The sequence below is a fragment of the Podarcis tiliguerta genome (assembly GCF_965153285.1).
Source record: "Podarcis tiliguerta genome assembly, chromosome: 4".
In the NCBI taxonomy this organism is placed as follows: Eukaryota; Metazoa; Chordata; class Lepidosauria; order Squamata; family Lacertidae; genus Podarcis; species Podarcis tiliguerta.
In genome coordinates this window covers 7,928,358-7,953,351 of record NC_139537.1, presented here as the reverse complement: position 1 = coordinate 7,953,351, position 24,994 = coordinate 7,928,358, and the positions used below count along the sequence as shown (strand labels likewise).

General features: G+C 45.5%; 1 protein-coding gene and 1 long non-coding RNA gene across 2 annotated transcripts in view; both read right to left on the bottom strand.

Moving 5' to 3' along the window:
* Nucleotides 1-5,487: 5,487 nt before the first annotated feature.
* Nucleotides 5,488-6,027, bottom strand: LOC310676884 (peptidyl-prolyl cis-trans isomerase A-like; the record flags this gene model as incomplete). Its single annotated transcript, XM_083439059.1, has 1 exon — nt 5,488-6,027. One exon carries the CDS (start codon nt 6,025-6,027, stop codon nt 5,557-5,559), a length of 471 nt encoding a protein of 156 aa, XP_083295185.1. The 3' UTR covers nt 5,488-5,556.
* A 6,881-nt stretch (nt 6,028-12,908) lies between these two features.
* The window catches only part of LOC310675839, a 324,788-nt gene continuing 312,702 nt past the window's right edge, over nt 12,909-24,994 (bottom strand). Inside the window, exon 3 of the long non-coding RNA XR_014510216.1 lies at nt 12,909-12,918. This is a non-coding gene — a long non-coding RNA (uncharacterized lncRNA). The remainder of the gene's footprint in view (nt 12,919-24,994) is intronic.

The window sequence follows — 24,994 nt, the reverse complement described above, 5'->3', positions numbered from 1 at the left end:
CCAACTACTGGTGCTGAAGAAACTGAAACTGACCAATTCTATGAAGACTTACAACACCTTATAGAAGTTGACACCAAAGAAGGATGTTCTTCTCATTATAGGGGATTGGAATGCTAAAGTAGGGAATCAAGAGATAAAAGGAACAACTGGCAAATTTGGTCTTGGAATTCAAAACGAAGCAGGGCAAAGGCTAATAGAGTTCTGTCAAGAGAACAAGCTGGTCATCACAAACACTCTTTTCCAACAACACAAGAGACGACTCTACACATGGACATCACCAGATGGGCAGCATCGAAATCAGATTGATTATATTCTCTGCAGCCAAAGATGGAGAAGCTCTATACAGTCAGCAAAAACAAGACCTGGAGCTGACTGTGGCTCAGATCATCAGCTTCTTATAGCAAAATTCAAGCTTAAACTGAAGAAAGTAGGAAAAACCACTGGGCCGGTAAGATACAATCTAAACCAAATCCCTTATGAATACACAGTGGAAGTGAGGAACAGGTTTAAGGATTTAGATTTGGTGGACAGAGTGCCTGAAGAACTATGGATGGAGGCTCGAAACATTATACAGGAGGCAGCAACGAAAACCATCCCAATGAAAAGGAAATGCAAGAAAGCAAAGTGGCTGTCCAATGAGGCCTTACAAATAGCGGGGGAGAGAAGGCAAGCAAAATGCGAGGGAGATAGAGAAAGATACAGGAAATTGAATGCAGAATTCCAAAAAATAGCAAGGAGAGACAAGAAGGCCTTCTTAAATGAGCAATGCAAAGAAATAGAGGAAAACAACAGAATGGGAAGAACCAGAGATCTGTTCAAGAAAATTGGAGATATGAAAGGAACATTTCGTTCAAAGATTACCATAATAAAGGACAAAAGTGGTAAGGACCTAACAGAAGCAGAAGACATCAAGAAGAGGTGGCAAGAATACACAGAGGAATTATACCAGAAAGATATGGATGTCTCGTACACCCCAGGTAGTGTGGTTGCTGACCTTGAGCCAGACATCCTGGAGAGTGAAGTCAAATGGGCCTTAGAAAGCATTGCAAATAACAAGGCCAGTGGAAGTGATGGTATTCCAGCTGAACTATTTAAAATTTTAAAAGATGATGCTGTTAAGGTGCTACACTCAATATGCCAGCAAGTTTGGAAAACTCAGCAGTGGCCAGAAGATTGGAGAAGGTCAGTCTACATCCCAATCCCAAAGAAGGGCAATGCTAAAGAATGCTCCACCTACCGCACAATTGCACTCATTTCACACTCTAGCAAGGTTATGCTTAAAATTCTTCAAGGAAGGCTCAAGCAGTATGTGGACCGAGAACTCCCAGAAGTGCAAGCTGGATTTAGAAGAGGCAGGGGAACCAGAGACCAAATTGCAAACATGCGCTGGATTATGGAGAAAGCTAGAGAGTTCCAGAAAGACATCTACTTCTGCTTCATTGACTATGCAAAAGCCTTTGACTGTGTCGACCACAGCAAACTATGGCAAGTTCTTAAAGAAATGGGAGTGCCTGATCACCTCATCTGTCTCCTGAGAAATCTCTGTGTGGGACAAGAAGCTACAGTTAGAACTGGATATGGAACAACTGATTGGTTCAAAATTGGGAAAGGAGTACGACAAGGCTATATATTGTCTCCCTGCTTATTTAACTTATATGCAGAATTCATCATGCGAAAGGCTGGGCTAGATGAATCCCTAGCCGGAATTAAGATTGCTGGAAGAAATATTCAGCTAGCAGAAGCACTGGGATTATTCCCCCATATGGGGTAGATCCACATATACATATCTGTAACTAAGTCTGCCTTCAGGAATCCAACTGTGAACTGATGTAAGTAAACTTATTTTATTGACTTTGAATAAGATTGAGGCATCTTTATTCTTTTAAGAGGGATTCAAGGGAACTTTCTAGGAACGTACAATTCAAACTGAAGACAGACTGAATTGTATAATAGTGAGAAGAGCCTGCAACCAGCTATCTGCTGTACATGTAAAAAGGGGAATGGAACGTGCTAGCACAAGTCAGGAAGGATATTAATAAACAATATATCCTCTCCTGCCACCCTGAACATTCCCACACGTGGGGGTGTGGATGTTTCTTCCCAGAGAGCCACAGCCAGCCAGTGTCCACAACACTCAGCTACATGGATCAATGGTCTACCTTAGCAGTTTCCTATGTTCCAAACTGTCTAGTTGCATTAGGAATGGAAAGCCACTTTGTGTGATCTGTGCCCAAAGGGTGACCTGTAAATGAGTTTATTATAGATGATCCAGCAGCAACATGCCTAGCATTACTTGGGGAGTCTAAGAAATGGGGGGAATCCGTACAATTTTGAAATTGGTGACTAAAATCAGTGCGCTTTCAGAAAGGTCGGTCTGTCAGTCAGGTCAATGACCTTGCACATACAGTGGTACCTCAGGTTAAGTACTTAATTCGTTCCAGAGGTCCGTACTTAACCTGAAACTGTTCTTAACCTGAAGCACCACTTTAGCTAATGGGGCTTCCCGCTGCCGCCGCGCCACCCGAACCACGATTTCTGTTCTCATCCTGAAGCAAAGTTCTTAACCTGAAGCGTCTGTAACCTGAAGCGTATGTAACCCGAGGTACCACTGCTTCGGGTTACAAATTCCGCTAACCAGGAAGTGGTTGCTCCAGGTTAAGAAATTTGCCTCAAGATAAGAATGGAAATCGTGCACCAGTGGCGCAACAGCAGCTGGAGGCCCCATTAGCAAAAGCACGCCTCAGGTTAAGAATTGTTTCAGGTTAAGAACGGACCTCTGGAACGAATTAAGTTCTTAACCTGAGGTACCACTGTACATCCAAATTATTTCTAAGGGCACCATCTTGATTCGAAATGGTCTTCAACCATATCCAAACTCCTTGATCCGAGTAACCATGATGCAAAATCAGGGCAGTTTTGAAAAGTTTGCTCCCAAAATGCATTCTATTAGGTAAAACATTTTTTTAAAAAATATATATTAGGAGAAATTCACACTGAATTGCTGGTGAGTTTTCATGAGGACTAAAAAAAGAGAGAGAGAGCAAATAATAGGTTTTGCTCCTTTATATGGATAATGCAGTGCCAGATTTACGTATAAGCTAAATAAGCTATAGCTTCGGGCCCCACTCTCTTGGGGGCTCCAAAAAAATTTAAAGGGGGGAAAGACTGGATGTACAGTTCCAAAATACAGTGGTACCTCGCAAGACGAATGCCTCTGAAGACGAAAAACTCGCAAGACGAAAGAGTTTTTTGTTTTCTGAGTTGCTTCGCAAGACGGATTTCCCTATGGGCTTGCTTTGCAAGACGAAACGTCTTGCGCCTTTTTTTTAAAACCGCCAATGCATTCCTACGGGAAACCATCAATACACAGTGGTGCTTCGCAAGACGAAAAAATTCGTAGAACGAAAAAAAACTCGCAGAACGAATTAATTTCGTCTTGCGAGGCACCAGTGTATAAGATAAAAAGCAAATAAAATAAAACCTACATACAGCAACAGTGTTTTGTGTTGTGTAGGCTCCTATGATGTAAGTCATGGGCCCCGCCTGCTAGCCTGCTCTCTAAAATATCACTGGTTTGCTCCTTTCTATATACAGGGTGCCGACATTCTGCATGGACTGGCTGCATGGCAACATGTGCAAATGGCTTTGATACCTTTTAGGTCCATAAATTACCATATAGCATATGTTTGTTTAGTCATTTAGTCGTGTCAGCAGCACTGGCGTTTGCTATATGTCTGCTAACTGCTTACAACACTCCTCTAGCTCTCAAGAGCCATGTTATGTTGCTCTTAAAGCAGCCTTTCTCAACCTGCGGGTCCCTAATGTTGTTGAACTACAACTCCCATCACCCCAGCTAGCAAGGCCAGAGCTCAGGGATGATGGGAGTTGTAGTCCAACAATATCTGGGGACCCACAGGTTGAGAACCACTATCTTAGAGAGTCCTGCTTAGAGCGTCTCTTTTCAAGCCCTAAGTACATCCTGTCACTTTCCCTTCGGGTTCTAGCCTCTTCGACTCAGGTCAAGCGCATGTTGCCACTGTGGCAAACTTTAGGCCAATTAATTTCCATGGGTCTACTTTGAGTAGAACTTACTTGGCTGCAAAACGGCTCATGTTTCATCCTGGGGAGGAAAATGAAAACCATACCCATCATGTTGGCCTGGTCTCTGGTCCCACAATCCCCCAGAGTGGAGAGAAATCCGCTTTGTGTTTGAAGCAGTCAATGGAACAAGTCAGCGACGGCAACATAAAAATTCTGGGTTCGTGTTTACACTCTGCATTTTTTCCTTTGGTGCTGGTTCCTTTTCTTTGCGGCTTGCTGTGTTGTTTCGTTCCCACAGAACCAGCCTTGCCCAACAGCCACATGTGTGTACTAAAGAGTTCCAGGGACAAATTCCCATGGAAGCTGCTGTTTTCCATCCCTTTTCTACTTTTGCAACCCCCTCCTCCTTCCTGTACAAGACTCATCTTCCCAGGCCGATAAACAACCCAGAAACACGTGCCAGACTTCCAAATCAGCATGGAAATAAAGAAGAAGAAGAAACATCACCAAAGTTAGTCGTGGGCACCATACTCACCGCTCAGTTCAGAACTGGGCTCCACCAACCAAAGCTTTAAAACAGGGAGAAGAAACCTCTGTATGTGGGGGTCTCCATCAGCCCCAGTCTGCACTGGCTGACAGTGAGGGATGATGGGAGTTAGAGTCCAGCAACATCTGGAATCATGGAATTGTAGAGTTGGAAGGGAACGCAAGGGTCGTCTACTCCAAACCCCTGCAATGCAGGAATCTTTTGCCCAACGTGGGATCCGAACCCAGAACCTTGAGATTAAGAGTCTCATGCTCTACTGACTGAGCTATCACAGCTTCCCCGAACCCTGCTTTAAAAATACAGTATTTTTCGCTCTATAGACACACCCGACCATAGGACGCACCTTGTTTTAGAGGGGGAGAACAAGAAAAAAAAAATCTCCCCCTCTCTGCTCAGTGCCCCTTCAGCAAAGCGGTAGGAGAAATGGAGCCCCTTCCATTTCTCCTCCCGCTTGGCTGAAGGGGCGCTGCGCAGCTCTCCCTCTCTGCTGAAGCCAGGAGAGTCTTGCTCTCCCTCTCTGCTGAAGCCAGGAGAGTCTTGCTCTCCCGGCTTCAGCAAAAAGAACCCGAAGCCTCCGGAGCGCAGCAGAAACTCGTGCTGTGCTCTGAAGGCTTCAGACGGCTATCCCTGAAGCCTGGAGAGGGAGAGGGGTCGGTGCGCACTGACCCCTCTCGCTCTCCAGGCTTCAGCGAAAGCAACACGTAGCCTCCGGAGCACGGAGGGAGCGCTCCCTCTGCGCTTAGGAGGCTTCGTGTTGCTATCGCTGAAGCCAAGGAGCCTGCATTCGCTCCATAGGACGCACTCACATTTCCCCTTAGTTTTTGGAGGGGAAAAAGTGCGTCCTATAGGGTGAAAAATACGGTACATGTCAGTAAGTCAGGAGCACAAGGATTAGAGGGGACTACCCCCAGCTACAGAAGGAATGGTTGACTGTTAAGACAAAGGAATTTTATGACAGCTCCCCACAGTCAGATGGTGAACTTCTTGCTTATCTTGCCGTTCCTTGACCCAAAGCGCTCCATTGCTTCCACAATATTCATTCCATCTTTGACTTTGCCAAAGACCACATGTTTACCATCCAGCCGGTCAGTTTTGGCAGTGCAGATGAATAATTGAGGCCCATTTGTATTGGGACCAGCATTTGCCATAGACAAGATGCCAGCACCTGTGTGCTTGACGACGAAGTTCTCATCAGCAAACTTCTCACCGTAAATCGATTTACCACCTGTTCCATTATGATGAGTAAAGTCACCACCCTGGCGCATGAACCCAAGAATGATTCTGTGGAAGCAGGGCCCCTTGTAACCAAAACCTTTCCCCCTTAAGGGACGGAAATTCTCTGCTGTCTTTGGAAACTTGTCTGCAAATAGCTCGAAGGTGACATGCCCCATGGGCTCGCCAGCGGCGGCAACATCAAAAAACACAACTGGGTTGGTCATGCTGAGTCGAATAAAGAAAGGGGGTAGCTTTTAAAAAAAGAAAAGAAAACCACCAGCGGCGGTAACAGGCAGCACGAGCATCAACCCCTCAGTAAGGAGTGCGGCACATGTCAGGAAAACAGCATATTTGTTTCCTAAGCCCAGTTAGGAATTTGAACCCGTTGGTGCTGAGATACAATACATCGGAAGCCGTCTTATTGGCAGTCGGACCATTGGGTCCTTCTAGCTCAGAATCATCCATGCTGATTGACAGCCGCCCTCCAAGGATTCAGGCAGGGGACCTTGCATGTAGAAAGTCCCTGATTCAATCTCTCGCATCTCCAGGTAGGGCTGGGAGAGGTTCTTGTTCAGGGGTAAAAGAGAACCTGCTTGCATCACTGAAATCCCCCTATGACACGGATGAGAAGCCTTTGGTCCTCCAGGTATTGCTGGACTCCAGTTCCCATCATCCCTCAGCGATGGTCCTGTTGGTTGTCATTGATGAGTGTTGGAGTTCAGGACCATAAGGAAGCAGACAGGGTCCCCATTTCCGGCCTAGAATGTGCTCAGTGTGTCCTGGGACACATATTACCCAGGGCGATGCTAAGCTCCAACTCGACTTCTTCCTCTTCTTCTTTGGTGACCCCTCGTAGCTGAGTAAGATTGTCTTCCATGAACACGGTCTTAACAGTGAGTCCGTAAGTGGCTGTGGAGGCCAATTCTGGATCCACACGTCCTTCCACAGTGGGGACATTGGTTTCTGGGCGGGAGTTTGATCACGGTGTGGATTTGCCAAGCGTCCCTTCCTCTTAGCACGTATCTCCCTTTCGTCTTGAGTTCGAGCGTCTTCAAAGCCCATGACACCTTTGGTAAAGGCTGTTCTCCAACTGGAGCACTTGCAGGCCAGTGTTTCCCAGTTGTTGGTGTTTATGCTACAGTTTTAAAGATTTCCTTGAGACAGTCTTTAAACCTCTTTTGTTGACCACCAGCATTACGCTTTCCATTTTTAAGTTGGGAATAGAGTAGTTGCTTTGGAAGACGATCATCAGGCATCCGCACAATATGACCAGTCCAACAAAGTTGATGTTGAAGAATCATTGCTTTGACACTGGTGATATTTGTTTATTCCAGTACACTGGCATTAGTTCACCTGTCTTCCCAAGGGATGTGTAAAAATTTTGGGAGGCACCATTGATGGAATCTTTCAAGGAGTTGGAGATGGCATTTGTAAGCGGTCCACGTTTCAAAAGCATACAGTAAGGTTGGTAGTACAATAGCTTTGTAAACAAGCATTTTGGTTTCCCTGAGAATGTCCTTAAACACTCTGGTCCTCAAACCAAGTGTGAGCAGCAGCCCACCTCCCAGAATCCTCTGCAAGGCATACTTCTTCCATGGCAGATGCACCCATGTTTAAATGGTTCCCTGGCTAAATGTAGGACATTTGAAAGTCCATGGCTTAAGAGGTTTCTAGCTGAATGAAAGGTGCATACCACTGAGGAACGACCAGCGCATCTTATATTTCAGACCACATGTGCTTTTTGTTCAGGAGAACATATTTCTCTGGTTTTTATATGGCACCAAAAGCAACCACAGCAACTGCTCTTAAAATACACGGGCTTGCGGGTTTCTTTGCAATTTAATCCCAAACACATCAGAGAAAAGGCCTTTGAACCTCAACGTAAAATTTCTCCTCCTGTTACCAAAATCTCTCTGTCCATCCTCCTTCTTCCCGCTCGGTCCATAGGGATGCCCTCAGCTGTCAGAAACAGATCCCAAGATGACCAATGCTTGCTTTATTTATTTGTTTATTATTTTATTTTATTTATTAACTTTGCATACCACAGGGCAGTTCACAAGTATGTGAACTTGTTGGAAGTGCAACAGCAGAGATCGTGAAGGGGCAGTGATGGGGGAATGTAGGAATGGGAGAGAAATTTGACTTGGTTTACATTTCCATGTGAACCGATCTAATTCAGCCTTCCCTGCAAAACGGCAGACGAAATTCAACATTCCTTCAAAATTTGCACTTCCCCCAATTTTGAGGTGCTGCCTTCCAACAGGAAAATGTGTACAAAAATTTCTTGTATTGGGGTGTGGCTGGGTATACACAGGAATGCACATTTTTGTATTAAAAACACATATCAAAATCAATTATATATTTTGGAAAGTTGCTTGCTCACTATGAAATTGGATGCCTCTGAAGATATCCACTTTTGCACAATGGTTCCTGCAATCAAGAAGCAGGTTTTCATCTATGTTTGGCTACAACTGGATGCTACTTTGAATCTTCTTATTGTTTTTATTTTATTATATGCTCATCACTGTTTACCTTTTATCTTTTCTATGTTTTTCGCTTTTAACATTTTATCTGCCTTTTTGTTTTGTTTTCTGTTTTCTGTGCAAGCCACCCTGAGTTCCAGCCTAGGAAAAAGGTGGGATATAAACAAATATTATTATAATAATGTTAATAATAGTAGTAGTGGTAACATTATGGGATGTACTTTTCAAAACTGATTCCACACACAACCTTAGAATTCCCAAGTGATGCCAGATACAAGGCTGGTAGCACATTTTCCGAGGGGGAAACTGTTTTGCAAAATGTATACTGTTTTGCAGGATGTATGGAAGTGAGAGCTGGACCATCAAGAAGGCTGATCGCCGAAGAATTGATGCTTCTGAATTATGGTGCTGGAGGAGACTCTTGAGAGTCCCTTGGACTGCAAGAAGATCAAACCTCTCCATTCTTAAGGAAATCAGCCCTGGGTGCTCACTGGAAGGACAGATCCTGAAGCTGAGGCTCCAACACTTTGGTCACCTCATGAGAAGAGAAGACTCCCTGGAAAAGACCCTGATGTTGGGAAAGATGGAGGGCACAAGGAGGAGGGGATGACAGAGGACGAGATGGTGGGACAGTGTTCTCGAAGCTACCAGCATGAGTCTGAACAAACTGCGGGAGGCAGTGGAAGACAGAAGTGCCTGGCGTGCTCTGGTCCATGGGGTCACGAAGAGTCGGACATGACAAAACAACTAAACAACTAAACAACAGACAGCAATACATTAGGAGAAAATCACACTTCATATATGGGTGAATTTTTATGAGGACTTTTTAAATAGAAAAAATAACAAACCAGTGTGGGAAACTGAGCTTAAGGCAGGGGGGAAAGAGAGAAACTAAGAAAAGTCAGCATTGACAAATTCATTTATCCCTGTGGCATAGAATGTGAGTCAGCGAGGGTCCTTTGCAAAGCAGAATTCAACCCATGCAGGTCTTTGCCTGCACTTCGAAGGAAGGAAGGCTCCACCTGGTTCAAGATCCTGTACTTCCTTGGAACATCGCACACACAGAAATACACGTACACACTTTGTTCAGGTGTTGCACCCCCCAAAAAAGGGAATCCACTCCACAATATGAAAAGCAATATAAGTTTAGAGCTTTGAAGCTCTTCTTGGTCACACCATGTCCTTTCCCAAGAATCTCGCAGAAGCAGATTCCAGCTTCCTGTATCAACAGATAGCATCCCAAGCCAAATATACCCAGTGCAAAAGGAGAGAGCAGAGAGGCGGGTATAGAGAGCTGAGCTCCCACACACTATTTTGACCAGCAGAATAAATTACCACCAAGTCAAAATATTACTTTCCTTTGCAATGGAATGTGCTGAACACATCAACTGAGAAGGAGGGGGCAGCCTCGGTGGCAAAATCAGGATGGCCATTAGCAGTTCTTTGTAAAAAGCTGTTGTTGCTGCTGCTGCTATTATTATTATTATTATTATTATTATTATTATTATTATTATTATTATTATTATTATTACGATCCCAGGGAAACAAGCAACGGCTGCACAGAAAATAGAAATAATCACCACCATCTGCATATAATCATCGTAATCGTTCATAAATACACCTCAATCACTGGATTTTTACACATCATTTGGGAAGGCAAGCGAACTAATGCCAGTGTACTGGAAGAAGCAAAGATCACCAGTGTCAAAGCAATGATTCTTTGACATCAGCTTCGTTGGACTGGTCATGTTGTGCGGATGCCTGATGATCATCTTCCAAAGCAACTACTCTATTCCAAACTTAAAAATGGAAAGTGTAATGCTGGTGGTCAACAATAGAGGTTTAAAGACTGTCTCAATTTTAAAAATAATGTCGTATAAACACTGACAATTGGGAAACATTTGCCTGCGAGTGCTCCAGTTGGAGAACAGCCTTTGCCAAAGGTGTCGTGGGCTCTGAAGACACTCGAACTCAGGACGCAAGGGAGAAACGTGCTAAGAGGAAGGCACGCTTGGCAAACCCTCACCGTGATCAACTCCCACCCGAAAACCTATGTCCCCACTGTGGAAGGATGTGTGGATCCAGAATTGGCCTCCACAGTCACTTGCGGACTCTCTGTTAAGACTGTGTTCATGGAAGGCAATCTCACTCGGCTGCAAGGGATGGCAGAAGAAGAAGAAGAAGAAGAAGAAGAAGAAGAAGAAGAAGAAGAAGAAGAAGAAGAAGACATACACAATACTATTAAATAAAAATTAAACCCATTAAAATCTGAAAAACGTAAAAATAAAAAAAAGCATTTCAGCGGTCCAGACAAATATATGTGTGAGAAGGATCTCTTCTTCAAGAAGATCTCTATTTCAGAATTTTGCTCTCCAACACATGGACTGGGGTGGGGGTGGGGAGAAGGTGGTGTGCCAAGAGATCAGGGCTCATGCCATTTCGACCAAGTATGAAATTCCCAGATTGGGCTCCTGCCTTGCCCATATGTGGTGTAGATAGACTTGGCTTCTTAGCTGCTCCATCCATCATCGTCTCAAGACATTTACTGCGCTCCCGATCACTCCGACTCCCTTCTTGCAGACAGCTGCATGTTGTCCATTAATTCCAATGTTCTTAACCCCTTTGTTTTGGCTGAGAAATGTCCTGGGTATTTTATTTCCGTCATGGCAAATTTGCTCTTCTTTTATCCAATTTCAGTGTACCATGGTCGCCACCACCAACATAGAAACCTGCCTAGAGCTCACCTCAGCCTTTCTTTGTCTGGTCTTTCCCACGTGTTACCAGTGAGATCCTCGAATCAGCATCTCTGGAGCTGAAGAGATCTTGAATTGCACTCTGCAAAACTGGTTTACCTGCCAAACAGTATCTCAACTCGGAGGAGTAGCAAGGTCAGGTGGTACCAGGTGCGAAACATTTTTTGTCAACCCCCCTCACACACACACATATTACAAGTTGTTGGTTTACCTTTTTTTAGGTAGGTGTGATGGCCTGGGGCTCAGACTTGGAACCAGAGGAGTCTCAGTCTGCACTACAGATCTAAGGCAGACACTTCCTAACCTGAAGAACTTCCTGGAGCACGGCCTCATGGTCAGATGGTAAGTTCTGTCCATTGCAGTAATGGGAAGGTGGGGTAAATTATGAAAAAATTGTAGAACATACTATATACCTAGGAATTTGCACTTAGAGCTCTTTCTTGTGACTTTTTGGTTTGCAGCGTGACCCACCACAAACCTTTTGTCACTTGATGGTGACTTGGGGACCGGGAGCCTCAAACACATCTGGGTTGGATGTGTTTTATAAAAATAGGATCTGATCTCTTTCAGGAGAATTAGGATATTGTGCTAAAGGATCTCTTAATTCATCTGCGACTGAATATGAAGCTACATATTCAGGCAGTGTTGTTGTTTAGTCGTTTAGTCGTGTCCGACTCTTTGTGACCCCATGAAACAGAGCACGCCAGGCACTCCTGTCTTCCACTGCCTCCCCCAGTTTGGTCAAACGCATGCTGGTAGCTTCGAGAACACTGTCCAACCATCTAGTCCTCTATCGTCCCCTTCTCCTTGTGCCCTCCATCTTCCCCAACATCAGGGTCTTTTCCATGGAGTCTTCTCTTCTCATGAGGTGGCCAAAGTATTGGAGCCTCAGCTTCACAATCTGTCCTTCCAGTGAGCACTCAGTGCTGATTTCCTTCAGAATGGATGCGTTTGATCTTCTTGCAGTCCATGGGACTCTCAAGAGTCTCCTCCAGCACCAGAATTCAAAAGCATCAATTCTTCGGTGATCAGCCTTCTTTATGGTCCAGCTCTCACTTCCATACATCACTACTGGGGAAGCCATAGCTTTAACTATATGGACCTTTGTCGGCAAGGTGATGTCTCTGCTTTTTAAGATGCTGTCTAGGTTTGTCATTGCTTTTCTCCCAAGAAGCAAGTGTCTTTTAATTTCGTGACTGCTGTCACCGTCTGCAGTGATCATGGAGCCCAAGGAAGTAAAATCTCTCACTGCCTCCATTTCTTCCCCTTCTATTTGCCAGGAGGTGATGGGACCAGTGGCCATGATCTTAGGTTTTTTGATGTTGAGCTTCAGATCTTATTTTGCGCTCCCCTCTTTCACCTTCATTAAAAGGTTCTTTATAGAGATTTAGAGAGAGAGAAACCAGAGTGTGGCACACAGTCTGAGCTCCCAGTTTCACTAGACCCTTTTTGTGGGGAGGGGGTTATGCAGGGGGGGCTGAGAGCTGCCTATAGAAAACAAAGGAGAAATCCTAATTGACATTGGTAGGTTGTTCATTAGCAGGCAGGGCACAGAGCAGAAAGAATGGAAGAAACTTTCTTCGTGCCAGCATTGATGTTTGCAGTTTTTCGGGTTTGGCAGTGGGAGAGCCATCTGACTTTGATTTCGTTGTGTTGGTGTTTGGGTACGTGAAAAGGCCAGGCAGTGGAAAGAAAGACCGCCAGCTTTTCATTTCACGTAGAATGTGAAATGCCTCTGGATTTTTCCAGTGGAAATATATCCCCAGGGGCTCCCACGTCTCGAGTGCAAATTACCTAACTTGTTTGCATTTCTCTGCTCAAGGATGCAATAGATACAGAAGCATTAAACCCACACAGGCAATACAACTGTGCAAAGGAACTTTTCTTGGTTTAGAGCATGGGTAGGCAAACTAAGGCCTGGGGGCCGGATCCAGCCCAATCGCCTTCTAAATCCGGCCTGTGGACGGTCCAGGAATCAGCATGTTTTTAAAGAATAATAATAATAATAATAATAATAATAATAATAATAATAATTTATTATTTGTACCCCGCCCATCTGGCTGGGTTTCCCCAGCCACTCTGGGCAGCTTCCAACAAAGATGAAAAATACACTAAAATGTCACATATTAAAAACTTCCCTGAACAGGGCTGCCTTCAGATGTCTTCTGAATGTCAGGTAGTTGTTTATCGCTTTGACATCTGATGGGAGGGCGTTCCGCAGGGCAGGTGCCACTACCGAGAAGGCCCTCTGCCTGGTTCCCTGTAACTTGGCTTCTCTCAGCAAGGGAACCGCCAGAAGGCCCTCGGAGCTGGACCTCAGTGTCCAGGCTGAACGATGGAGGTGGAGACGCTCCTTCAGGTATACTGGACCGAGGCTGTTTAGGGCTTTAAAGGTCAGCACCAACACTTTGAATTGTGCTCAGAAACGTACTGGGAGCCATGAGTAGAATGTGTCCTTTTATTTAAAATAGAAATAGAAATACTTTATTGTCACTGCACCACTTGTTTACAGTGAGATTAAACGAGCCCCTGCTTCCCCCCCCCCCAATCTCTCAGTCCTTGTTACACTCTGTGTGCTGTCATACGACCATCAACCCCAAATGTCAGCTGCAATGTTGCTGTCTTCCATTCAGCAGCCTCACAGCCCACGGGTAGAAACTGTTCTTTTACATGTTGTTGAGGCTTATCATGCTTCTATATTTCCTGCCCAAGGGCAGGAGATTTAAAAGGTGCTGGCCAGGGTGTGAGTCATCGCTGAGAACGTTCCTTGCTCTTCTGAGGCAACGGTCTCCTGTGATGACATCTAGTGGACTCAGGGGACAGCCCATGATATCGTGGGCTGTCTTCACCACCCTCTGTAGCGTCTTTCTGTCAATGACTGTCAAACCAGCATAAAGGTAAAGTAAAGGGTAAAGGGACCCCTGACCATTAGGTCCAGTCGTGACCGACTCTGGGGTTGCGGCACTCATCTCGCTTTATTGGCCGAGGGAGCTGGCGTACAGCTTCCGGGTCATGTGTCCAGCATGACTAAGCCGCTTCTGGCAAACCAGAGCAGTGCACGGAAATGCCGTCTACCTTCCTGCCACAGCGGTACCTATTTATCTACTTGCACTGGTGTGCTTTCTAACTGCTAGGTTGGCAGGAGCAGGGACCGAGCAACGGGAGCTCACCCCGTCGCAGGGATTCGAACCGCCAACCTTCTGATCGGCAAGTCCTAGGCTCTGTGGTTTAACCCACAGCGCCACCAGCATCCCTTGTCAAACCAGCATACCACACCTTAATACAGTATGAGAGAACACTTTCTATCATGGACCGATATAAGGAAACCATCAGTTGCTGTCTAACATTGTTCTTTCACAAGACCCTAAGGAAATGAAGTCTCTGTTGGGCCTTCCGAACTACCAAGTGGACCTTCCAAGTAAGGTCTTCACTAAGATGGACTCCCGGGAATTTAAAAGAAGAGACTCTCTTCACACACACACACAAACACACACACACCCGATATACAAAGGGGCTAGTTCCCTTCTCTTCCTCCGAAAGTCCAACACCATCTCCTTTGTCTTGTCAATGCTTAGGTGCAGAATTCGTCTCCGCCTGTAATTAAACCCATTATGGTGGTGTCATCAGCAAACTTAACAATTGCAGTAGATGGGTCAGATGAAACGCAATCCTATGTATCACAGATGTTAGACGAAAGGTCCAGGTCCCTTAACTTTCCTTTTTTTATATATAAAATATTTATTAGGGTTTAACAAATACAGAGAAAAGAAAAGCGAACAATAAAAGGTTACAAAACTTCAAAAGTAGATAAAAAAGGGGGGAAATACAGTAAAAAACAACAAAAAAACAACAGTTACATCAAAACACAAGAACATTTAAAAAGCAAGAACATTTAAAAAAGAAAAAAAACACCAATATTTTCATATCCTTAATTTTCATTTGCTTATTTCCTTGACTTCCTCACACCTCCCTTTTTGTATTCTACTACAATTAGTTGTTTCAACAAGTCCTTTCCCTCTTTCTCAAATTTAGTTCCACAATTTATCTTAACGCAATTTAGCCTTAAATTTTACACCTTAACCCATAATCAATCCATTCTTACTTAATTCTTAATAACATTTCTACTAAAGCCATATAACGTCTTTCTAGCATCCTTCTAACATTCATTAATTTTACAATATTTCTGTAAATATACTTCAATTTTTTTTCCAATCTTCCAATCAGGTCCCTTAACTTTCCAATGAGCATGCATCTCCGGCTATTTCAGACCGCACAGATTGGCTTCTAAACGCAAGCCAAACCAAATTCACCCCCTATCTCTAAAAGGAGGGGTGGTCAAAGGGTACAACTGCCTTTCTCTCCAGCCCCACATGCATCCATGTATCCACCTCGCTCCCGATCGAGCATTGGCCAGGGACTCCATTGAAGCTGCACAAGGAAGAACGGTTCAGTTTGGCTTCGGAGCAAAATGGATTGGGGTTGACAGGCAGCAGAGATCTTCAAAGTAGGGGGACTAACGAGAAAAAAGCCACAAATATCCCACTGATTTGGCTTTCTTCCACCATTCCTAAACTCCATTCGATTGCAGAAAAGCATACAGAGAGCCTGGAAGGTGGGGGGGGGGGTGCGGTACCTACAATCCCACATGTAAATCATCATCTAAAGACTATTTATGTTCCCTGAGGCTCACGTTTGTTTGCATGGGGATTTACAACTGCTCTGCTTTCTTTTTACTATAATACCCATTTACATTTTTACTAAATCGTTCCACGGGCAGCACTTTGCCTCGGATTCCCCCCCTTCTAAGACGTCACTGAGAAATGAACATCATGACAACTCAAATTGTTGTTGTTTTTTTAAAAAAATGATATTTATTAAATGTTTAATAGTTACAAAAAGAAAAAGAAAAAAGAAAAAAGGAAACAATAAAAGTTTAACAAGCAATACATCAAAAATTAAAAGAAAAAACAATACCACAAAAAACAAGAAAAAACTAAAACATTTAAAAACACATCCAATTTTCATTTCATTATCTTTCATATGCTTGTTTCCTCGACTTCCTCGCACCTCCCTTTTTTGTATTCTAGTTCAAATTAGCTAGTTCAACAAATCCTTTCCCTCTTTCTCAATTTTTGTTCTATAATTTATCCTAACACAATTTAACTTTAAATTTTCCACTTTAGCGCATTAACAATTAATATTCATATAATTCTTAATAACACTTCTGCTAAAACCATGTAACTTCATTCCAATATTCTTCTAAACATTCATTAATTTTGCAATATTTCTGTAAATATACTTTAATTTTTTTCCAATCTTCTTCCATCGACTCTTCTCCCTGGTCTCGGATTCTGCCAGTCATTTCCGCCATTTCCATATAGTCCATCAGCTTCATCTGCCATTCCTCCAGAGTGGGTAGTTCTTGTGCATGACAACTCAAATTGAGCCAGAAGCCATTCAATCGACTGTGCTGTTTTTTTAAAAAATCATTTAGTAGAGCCATTCACATTTTAGAGCCATTCACATTGATGGCCACCACTGCAAATTAAACTGTACTTTCCTCTTAATGCCTCTTGCTCACCACGCTGCGCATGTAAGGGCCTCCGAATCATGCACAACTTGAACGTAGGCTGCCGCAAGAAGGCCCAAGCCACATCTGCTGCTCTGCCCCCTTTTAAATTAAATGATTCTTATTTTATTAATAAACAAAATAAGCCAACGAGATAGCTCCGTCGGTAGAGCACAAGATTCTTAATCTCTTGGCCTCGTGTTTGAGCCACACTTTGGGCAAAAAGATCCCTGCATCTTTCAACTCTACAATTCTTTTTAACATAAAATAAAATGTTTATTTGGTTTTTCAAATTAAAATCTTACAGAGATATATCAAACATAAATCATAAAAACAAGATTCCAAGGAATCTCCTGGACTTCCATCCTCCCCTCTGTGGGTCCTATTATTAATCGTTTCGTCCCGCATCTTTTATGATTAATCCTTTGCATCTCCATTCTGTCCAGAATTCAAACTTAAACTACAAGTGATATTCCAATCCTACTTACAATTTTAACTGTTTACAATGGTCTTTAAGGTAAGTTATCAATTTCCCCCCATTCCTTATTAAAATTTTGGTCTTCCTGATTTCTGATCCTTCTGGTCATTTTAGCCATTTCAGCCATTTCAGCATAGTCCATCAATTTCATCTGCCATTCTTCTCGAGGAGGAACTTGATCTTTGGATTTGATATCCTGCTTTATCACTACCCGAAGGAGTCTCAAAGCGGCTCACAATCTCCTGTCCCTTCCTCCCCCACAACAAACAGTCTGTGAGGTGAGTGAGGCTGAGAGACTTCAGAGAAGTGTGACTGGCCCAAGGTCACCCAGCAGCTGCATGTGAAGGAGCGGAGACGCGAACCCGGTTCCCCAGATTACGAGTCTACCGCTCTTAACCACTACACATCTTCTCTCCATCTCTGGGCCAGTAACATCCGTGCAGCTGAGGTCACATACATAAATAGTCTTTTATGATCCCTTGAGATTTCGGCGCCTAAAATTCCAAAAAGGAAGGCTTCAGGCTTTTTAACAAAGATTATTTTAAACATTTTTTTTTCAACTCATTATGTATCATTTCCCAATTCTACAGTTCTGTGGTTCTATGAAATACTGTTACAGCAGATTGAAGGCAGCATAAAATTGGACCCTGAATGTTCCATGTATAGCTGTCAACTTTCAGATTTGAAAATAAGGGATCAGCAGCCTCCCCTGTCCCGGGGACAGTCTACGGGATATCTAACAATTCAAGATAGCAGCAGGAAGCAGCGGAAAATGGTGCTGGAACAAGGGAATTTCCTGCAAAAAAGGAAAGGTTGACAGCTATGGTTCCATGACATTACAAAAAAAATTAAAACCCAGTTTTTCCATAAACCTGGTAGAGGGAATCATAGAGGTGGAAGGCACCTCAAAGCCAATCTAATCCAACCCAACCCATTTCCAATGTAGGACACCCACTCCTACGATATCCCTGCTAGGTGGCCAGTAAGATAATGCTTTAAAATCTTAGCCTCCTCACAGCCCAGCTGGACCTTAAAGCTCTCTTGATTAAGGTTACCAGATTTTTTTCAAAGAATTTGGGGACACTTTTTTTAAAGAGAGAGAGAGAGAAGATATTTTTAAAAAGTTATTTAAAAAAAATTAAGAAGTAATATCTTATGGTTTTCCCAGTAGTGATGTATGGAAGTGAGAGCTGGACCATAAAAAAGGCTGATGGCCGAATAATTGATGCTTTTGAATTATGGTGCTGGAGGAGACTCTTGAGAGTCCCATGGACTGCAAGAAGATCAAACCGATCCATTCTGAAGGAAATCAGCCCTGAGTGCTCACTGGAAGGACAGATCCTGAAGCTGAGGCTCCAAGACTTTGGCCACCTCAGGGGAAGAGAAGACTCCCTGGAAAAGACCCTGATGTTGGGAAAGATGGAGGGCACAAGGAGAAGGGGACGGCAGAGGACGAGATGGTTGGACAGTGTTCTCGAAGCCACAAACATGAGTCTGACCAAACTGTGGGAGGCAGTGGAAGACAGGAGTGCCTGGCGTGCTCTGGTCCAGGGGTCACGAAGAGTCGGACACGACTAAATGACTAAACAACAATATCTTCTGTTCTGTGGTCTCCTCTGTCGCGTGGCCTTCCTCTGGGCCCCAGCCTGTTCTCTTGGAGCGCTAGCTGCCGTGGAGTTGGCTCGGGTCAGGTCTGGGCTCGGCCACATGTCCTTGCCCTCCCGGTGCTCTCCTACCTCTGCTCCTGAGTGGCTGCAGCGGCGCGGGAAGATTGGGGCTCCCCTCTTTTTTCTCCTTCCTCTTTCTCTCTCTTCCTTCTCCTTCTCCTCTTCTCCTTCTCCTTGCGTCGGCTCCAGGGTTTTCCTGGCCCTGGAGCGCCACTGGCCAGGCACTCTTGCTCCTGGTTTGATTTGGGTTGCAGGGGGGTGTCAGCGGTTCCCCCAGTTGACGCACCAGGCATCCCCGGTTCCCCCTTGGCAGTGGCGGCAGCAGCAGAAGTCTCAGCAGCCCAGAGCCAGCCTGGTAGCACAGTTGGCTCTGGCTGGCTTCAGGAGCTGCTCGCTGTCATGGCACCCGCCATTTTGTCTCGCCGGCAGTCCCCGTACAATGTGTCTTGTGCCGTTCAACCAATCGCACAACATTCATTCCTTACTAATAAATCTACAACACTTAAAATATAAATCCAGGGACATTAAATGAAATCCGGGGACATTCCGGGGACGGATTTTGTCCAGGGACAGATTTGTAAATCCGGGGACTGTTGCCGGGAAATGGGGACGTCTGGTAACCATACTCTGGATCCTCTGTACAGTGGTACCTTGGGTTAAGAACTTAATTCATTCTGGAGGTCTGTTCTTCACCTGAAACTGTTCTTAACCTGAGGTACCATTTTAGCTAATGCGGCCTCCCACTGCTGCCGCACGATTTCAGTTCTTATCCTGAAGCAAAGTTCTTAACCCGAGGTACTATTTCTGGGTTAGCGGAGTCTGTAACCTGAAGCGTCTGTAACTTGAAGCATCTGTAACCCGAGGTACCACTGTAATGGGCTTCTTTATCCCACAAGGGAGCCTTGTGGATCCTTTGTGGTGCATTTCTGTCAAGACTAAGATGCTTACAGGAGACTTAAAGCAGCACATGATTGTACTGCATGGTAGATGAGGAACTCTATAGCATAGATTATCCCACCAATGCACAGAGAGAGAGGATATTTTTGCTTTGTTTTTCTATTCCCCGGACTGCTGGAACCCTGGAAGATTCCAGCCAGATTCCTCATTCTGTTCAACTCGCTTTTATCTCCCTGCCCAGCACCCCACAGGATAATAAATACATGGCGTGCCACGTGGATACAGATTTGCATGGGGAGGACTGTTTTCAATTTCTCCAGGAGTCAGATGTTGGCCGTGAGAGCTCTGCTTACCAGCTGCACAAGGAATCGTTGTTCGCCTGGCCCAGAAAACTGCTCCGGAACAGAGATTGGGGAAGTGTCTTCGATTTGAGGGTGAGGACATTGAGCAGCATTGTGCGTAGAGATCAGGAATCTTGTGGCCTGTCCATTTCGTTTGGGGGCTGTTTGGTAATAGGCCGGGTGCGCATTACACACATAGGCTGGTGGATGCACATGCATGCGGGTGAGAGAGAATTGAATAGCTGGGAAACACACCAAGCACCGCATGGTCTCCATTGCCCCAATCACGGATTTTTCAGTGCAGCTCTCTGGCCAAATAATGTGCACAAAGATGTGTATATTTGAGAGAAACATAGAACTCTAGAGTTGGATGGGACCTGAGATCCATCTAGTTCAACCCTTGCAATACAGAAATCTCAACTAAAGCATCCATGACAGATGGCCAGCCAACATCTGTTTAAATATCCTCCAATGAAAGAGAAGGAGGAGAAATCAAGCTTGCTCCATCTCCCATGTGACAGCCCTGGAGATATTGGAAGATGTCTATCATATCTCCTCTCAGTCTCTTATTTTCCAGGCTAAACAAACCCAGCTCCTTCAACCGTTCATCATAAGGCTTGGCTTCCAGACCCTTGATCATCTTGGTTGCCCTCCCCTGCACACATTCCAGCTTATCAATATCCTTCTCAAATTGCAGCACCCAGAACTGGACACAGGAGCCCAGGTACGGTCTGACCAAGGCAGAATCTTCTTCTTCTTCTTCTTCTTCTTCTTCTTCTTCTTCTTCTTCTTCTTCGGCAATCACTCGTAGCCGAGTAAGATTGTCTTCCATAAACATGGTTTTAACAATGAATCCATAAGTGACTGTGGAGGCCAATTCTGGATCCACACGTCCTTCCACAGTGGGGACACTGGCTTCTGGGTGGGAGTTGATCACAGTGTGGACTTGCCAAGCATGCCTTCCTCTTAGCACGTTTCTCCCTTGCGTCCTGAGTTCGAGTGTCTTCAAAGCCCATTACACTTTTGGCAAGGACTGTTCTCCAACTGGAGCGCTCGCAGGCCAGTGTTTCCCAGTTGTCAGTGTTTATTCTACATTTTTTTAGATTTGCCTTGAGAGAGTCTTTAAACCTCTTTTTTTGACCACCAGCATTACTCTTTCCATTTTTAAGTTCGGAATAGAGCAGTTGCTTTGGAAGATGGACTATGACTTCCCTTGACGTGGACACTATACTTCTGTTGATGCAGCCTAGAATAGCATTAACCTCTTTTTCTGTTGCATCATACCATTGGCTCTCGTTAAGCTTGTGGTCTACTAAGACCTCCTAGATCAGCATTTCTCAACCTGTGAGTCCCCAGATGTTGTTGAACTGCAACTCCCATCACCCCTAGCTAGCAAGGCCAGAGCTCAGGGATGATGGGAGTTGTAGTCCAACCACATCTGGGGATCCACAGGTTGAGAACCACTGCCCTAGATCCTTCTCACACATATTACTGGGAAGCCATCTTCTATTTGTGCAGTTTGATATTCCTTCCCAAGTGCAGAACCTTACATTTGTCCTGATCAAAATTAATTTTGAATCTCGATTCTGTCCGTTGCGGCAAAATAAAATCTCATTATATATGGGGAAATGGCTTGCAAAAAGTAATATACTGAGCAAATTGCATATAAAATGTGCCTATTGGTAGGAAGGGGCTTCAAAAGCCATGTGAATTTTTGTGTGGACATGAAAAACTCAAGCTGATGTGAAAACAGAGTGAGACAAGTAGTTAAAATGAGAAACCGAGGGAATCTGGAATGGGGTGATCCATTCCATTTTTCATGGTGTGATGGCCTGGGACTCGGGCTCAGACTTGGAACCAGAGGATTCTCAGTCTGCACCGGATCCTTTGCCTCAGGCACCATCTGACCCGAGTCTGATCCTGAAGAGTCCCAGTCTGCACAGGTTCCCCTGCAACAAACACCAGCTGGGGCCTGAGCCTGCCCTGGCTCCAGATGTGGGGATGACCTCGTTGCCTCCAGCTGGGCCATCACTTACAGCTGTTCCACTACTGGTTGGGTCAGGGGAGGCTGAGGCGGCCCCTGGGTCTAGTAACCCACCGACGTCTCCCGAGCTGCAGAGACTGAGGTCTGAGAGAAGGAGAGACCTGAGTACTTGCAGGAGGAGTGCTCGCCTTCGGGCGAAACAGGGAGGTGAGTTGCTGCGGGATCAGGACCAGTCCAGAATCTGAAGGTTCCAGTAGGAGTCAGTCCGACAGGGCCAAGGCAGGACACAAGGCAGCAAACCAGGCAAGGACAGGTACAGGATCTCAGGCAGGATCTGGCATACACCTGCACCTGCAACCTGGGGTGGGGCCAGACAGCCTTTTATCCCGGTCCTGATCCCCTGGCGACTCACCTCCCTGTTTCGCCCGAAGGCGAGCACTCCTCCTGCGAGTACTCAGGTCTTTCCTTCTCGCCCCAGCTGGTGTTTGTTGCAGGGGAACAAAGGATCCGGTGGCAACTGAGACTCCTCTGGTTCCGAGTCTGAGCCCGAGTCCCAGGCCATCACACCTGGGGTGGAGGTAGCCTTCAGTTGCCCGCTGGCAGTTTTGCAGAGGGATCTCGTTTTGACACACCGCTGCTGGCACAGCAGCCCCCAATCCCTCCCCTGCAAGGACTGGATGTTTCTAATTCCTAAAGCTCAGCTCTCTTGCTATAGTCTCTGACTTGAAAGAGCCCCTGCAGAGTGATAGAATACCACACGCCCCTCAAGGCACAAAGCCCCAGTGTGGCGACGCCGAGAGAAAGACCTGGGTTTCTATTACAGATTTCCAGGTCACAACTGGCAACTGGGGTTGGGAGAGAGGGAGGGAGGGGAGGAATTTCTAAAACATGTGCTGTTTCAGTGGGACATCTTGTTTAGGAGTCATCGATCACTGCTCACCTGCCCTGCGTGCTCCGGGGTCATCCGCCAAGGCCTGGGGGTGGGGGCTTTGCACCTCGGGTGATTTTTGTGATCAAAGAAGTGGACTTTGGAACTTTGCTGATGGTTCCTACAGTTAAGGGGAGATTTACGCCTGCTTGGAGGGCAAGAGTCCCTCCCAAAGTTAAATAATGCTCAAACAAGAAGCAAGGCAGTAGAGCGGATAATAGAATCACAGAATTGCAGAGTTGGAAGGGAATCACATGGGGCATGCAGGAATCTTTTGCCCAACATAGGGCTCAAACCCACGGCCCTGAGATTAAAAGCCTCAAGCTCTACAAACTTATTTATTTCATAAATTTTATATAGCGTTTGTGGTAAAGGTAAAGGGACCCCTGACCATTAGGTCCAGTCGTGGCTGAGTCTGGGGTTGTGGTGCTCATCTCGCTTTACTGGCCGAGGGAGCCGGCGTACAGCTTCCGGGTCATGTGACCAGCATGACTAAGCCGCTTCTGGCGAACCAGAGCAGTGCAGGGAAACACCGTTTACCTTCCCGCCTTCCTTGCACTTTGACGTGATTTCGAACTGCTAGGTTGGCAGGAGCAGGGACCGAGCAACGGGAGCTCACCCTGTCGCAGGGATTCGAACCACAGACCTTCTGATCGGCAAGTACTAGGCTCTGTGGTTTAACCCACAGTGCCACCTGCGTCCCTAGCGTTTGTGGTAGAAAACCTCAAAGTGGTTTGCGACAGGGCTTTTCTTTTCCAGCCAGAACTCACTGGGACTCAGTTTCTGCACCTCTCAGGTGAGTGCCACTGCCATTATAAGAGAACAAGGTGTGGGGCGTATCATTCACTGAAGCAGTCAAACACAACATTTCCTGTTTCCTAGAGTGGACACACAGGGGAGTGTTGCTCCAGACAGGGAAGACTTCCTGTCATACCTGCTCTGGAGCATCCTCACTCTGTGACCAGGTAGATGGGCGTAACCCTAGCAGACCCTATAAAAGGGTTAGTCACGCAGCCATCTTCCTCCTTCTGCTGTTTTTTTGTTCTCTTCCTCTCTGCTGCCTCTTAGCCAGCAGCACATGGCTCATCCTTACAGAGGATGGAAGCTACAAGGTAGAAAGTCTGAGGCCCAGCTCAAACTTCTTTTCTCTACACATGTACCTGTAACTACAAGATAAAGCCTGCCTTCGGGACTATACTGTGAACTGAATGTAAGTAAACTTTACCATTACAGTGGTACCTCTGGGGATCTGTTCCGGAGCCCCGTTCGCAACCTGAAAGGAACGCAACCCGTGTCTGTGCTCTTGCGGGCCGCGATTCGCTACTTCTGCGCATGCGCATGGTGTCATTTTGCGCATCTGCGCATGCACGAGCGGCAAAACCCGGAAGTAACCCTTTACAGTACTTCCAGGTCGCAGCGGTACGCAACCTGAAAAAACATAAGATGAAGCAAACGTAGCAAGAGGTATGACTGTACTTTTTTAAAAGAAGACTTGTGTCTTCTTGAGGGAACTAAAGAGGAAATTTACCAGGAACAAGCCAGCCTGGATTGTTCAACTTATATGATTCTGACAAATCCATCAACTTGCTTCCAGCAATGTGCAATGTGCTCTGCTTCTAGCTCCCTAGCGTGAGTGAGGAAGGATAACATTTAATCATAAAGTCTCATAAAGTTCAACATATGGACCTTATGCACGAACTGACTAGAGAATGAACTGATCCACTGGGTCTTCTGCTTTTTCCGTTGAACTTTCTGAGACTTCCGTTGAAATCCACAGTTTGATACAATGAATAAAGGGAAAGGGGCCCCTGACCATTAGGTCCAGTCGTGGCGGACTCCGGGGTGGCGCTCATCTCGCTTTACTGGCTGAGGGAGCCGGCGTACAGCTTCTGGGTCATGTGGCCAGCATGACTAAGCCGCTTCTGGAAAACCAGAGCAGCACATGGAAACGCCGTTTACCTTCCCGCTGTAGCAGTACCTCTTTATCTACTTGCATTTGACGTGCTTTTGAACTGCTAGGTTGGCAGGAGCAGGGACCTAGCAACGGGAGCTCACCCCGTCGCAGGGATTCAAACCGCCTGACCTTCTGAT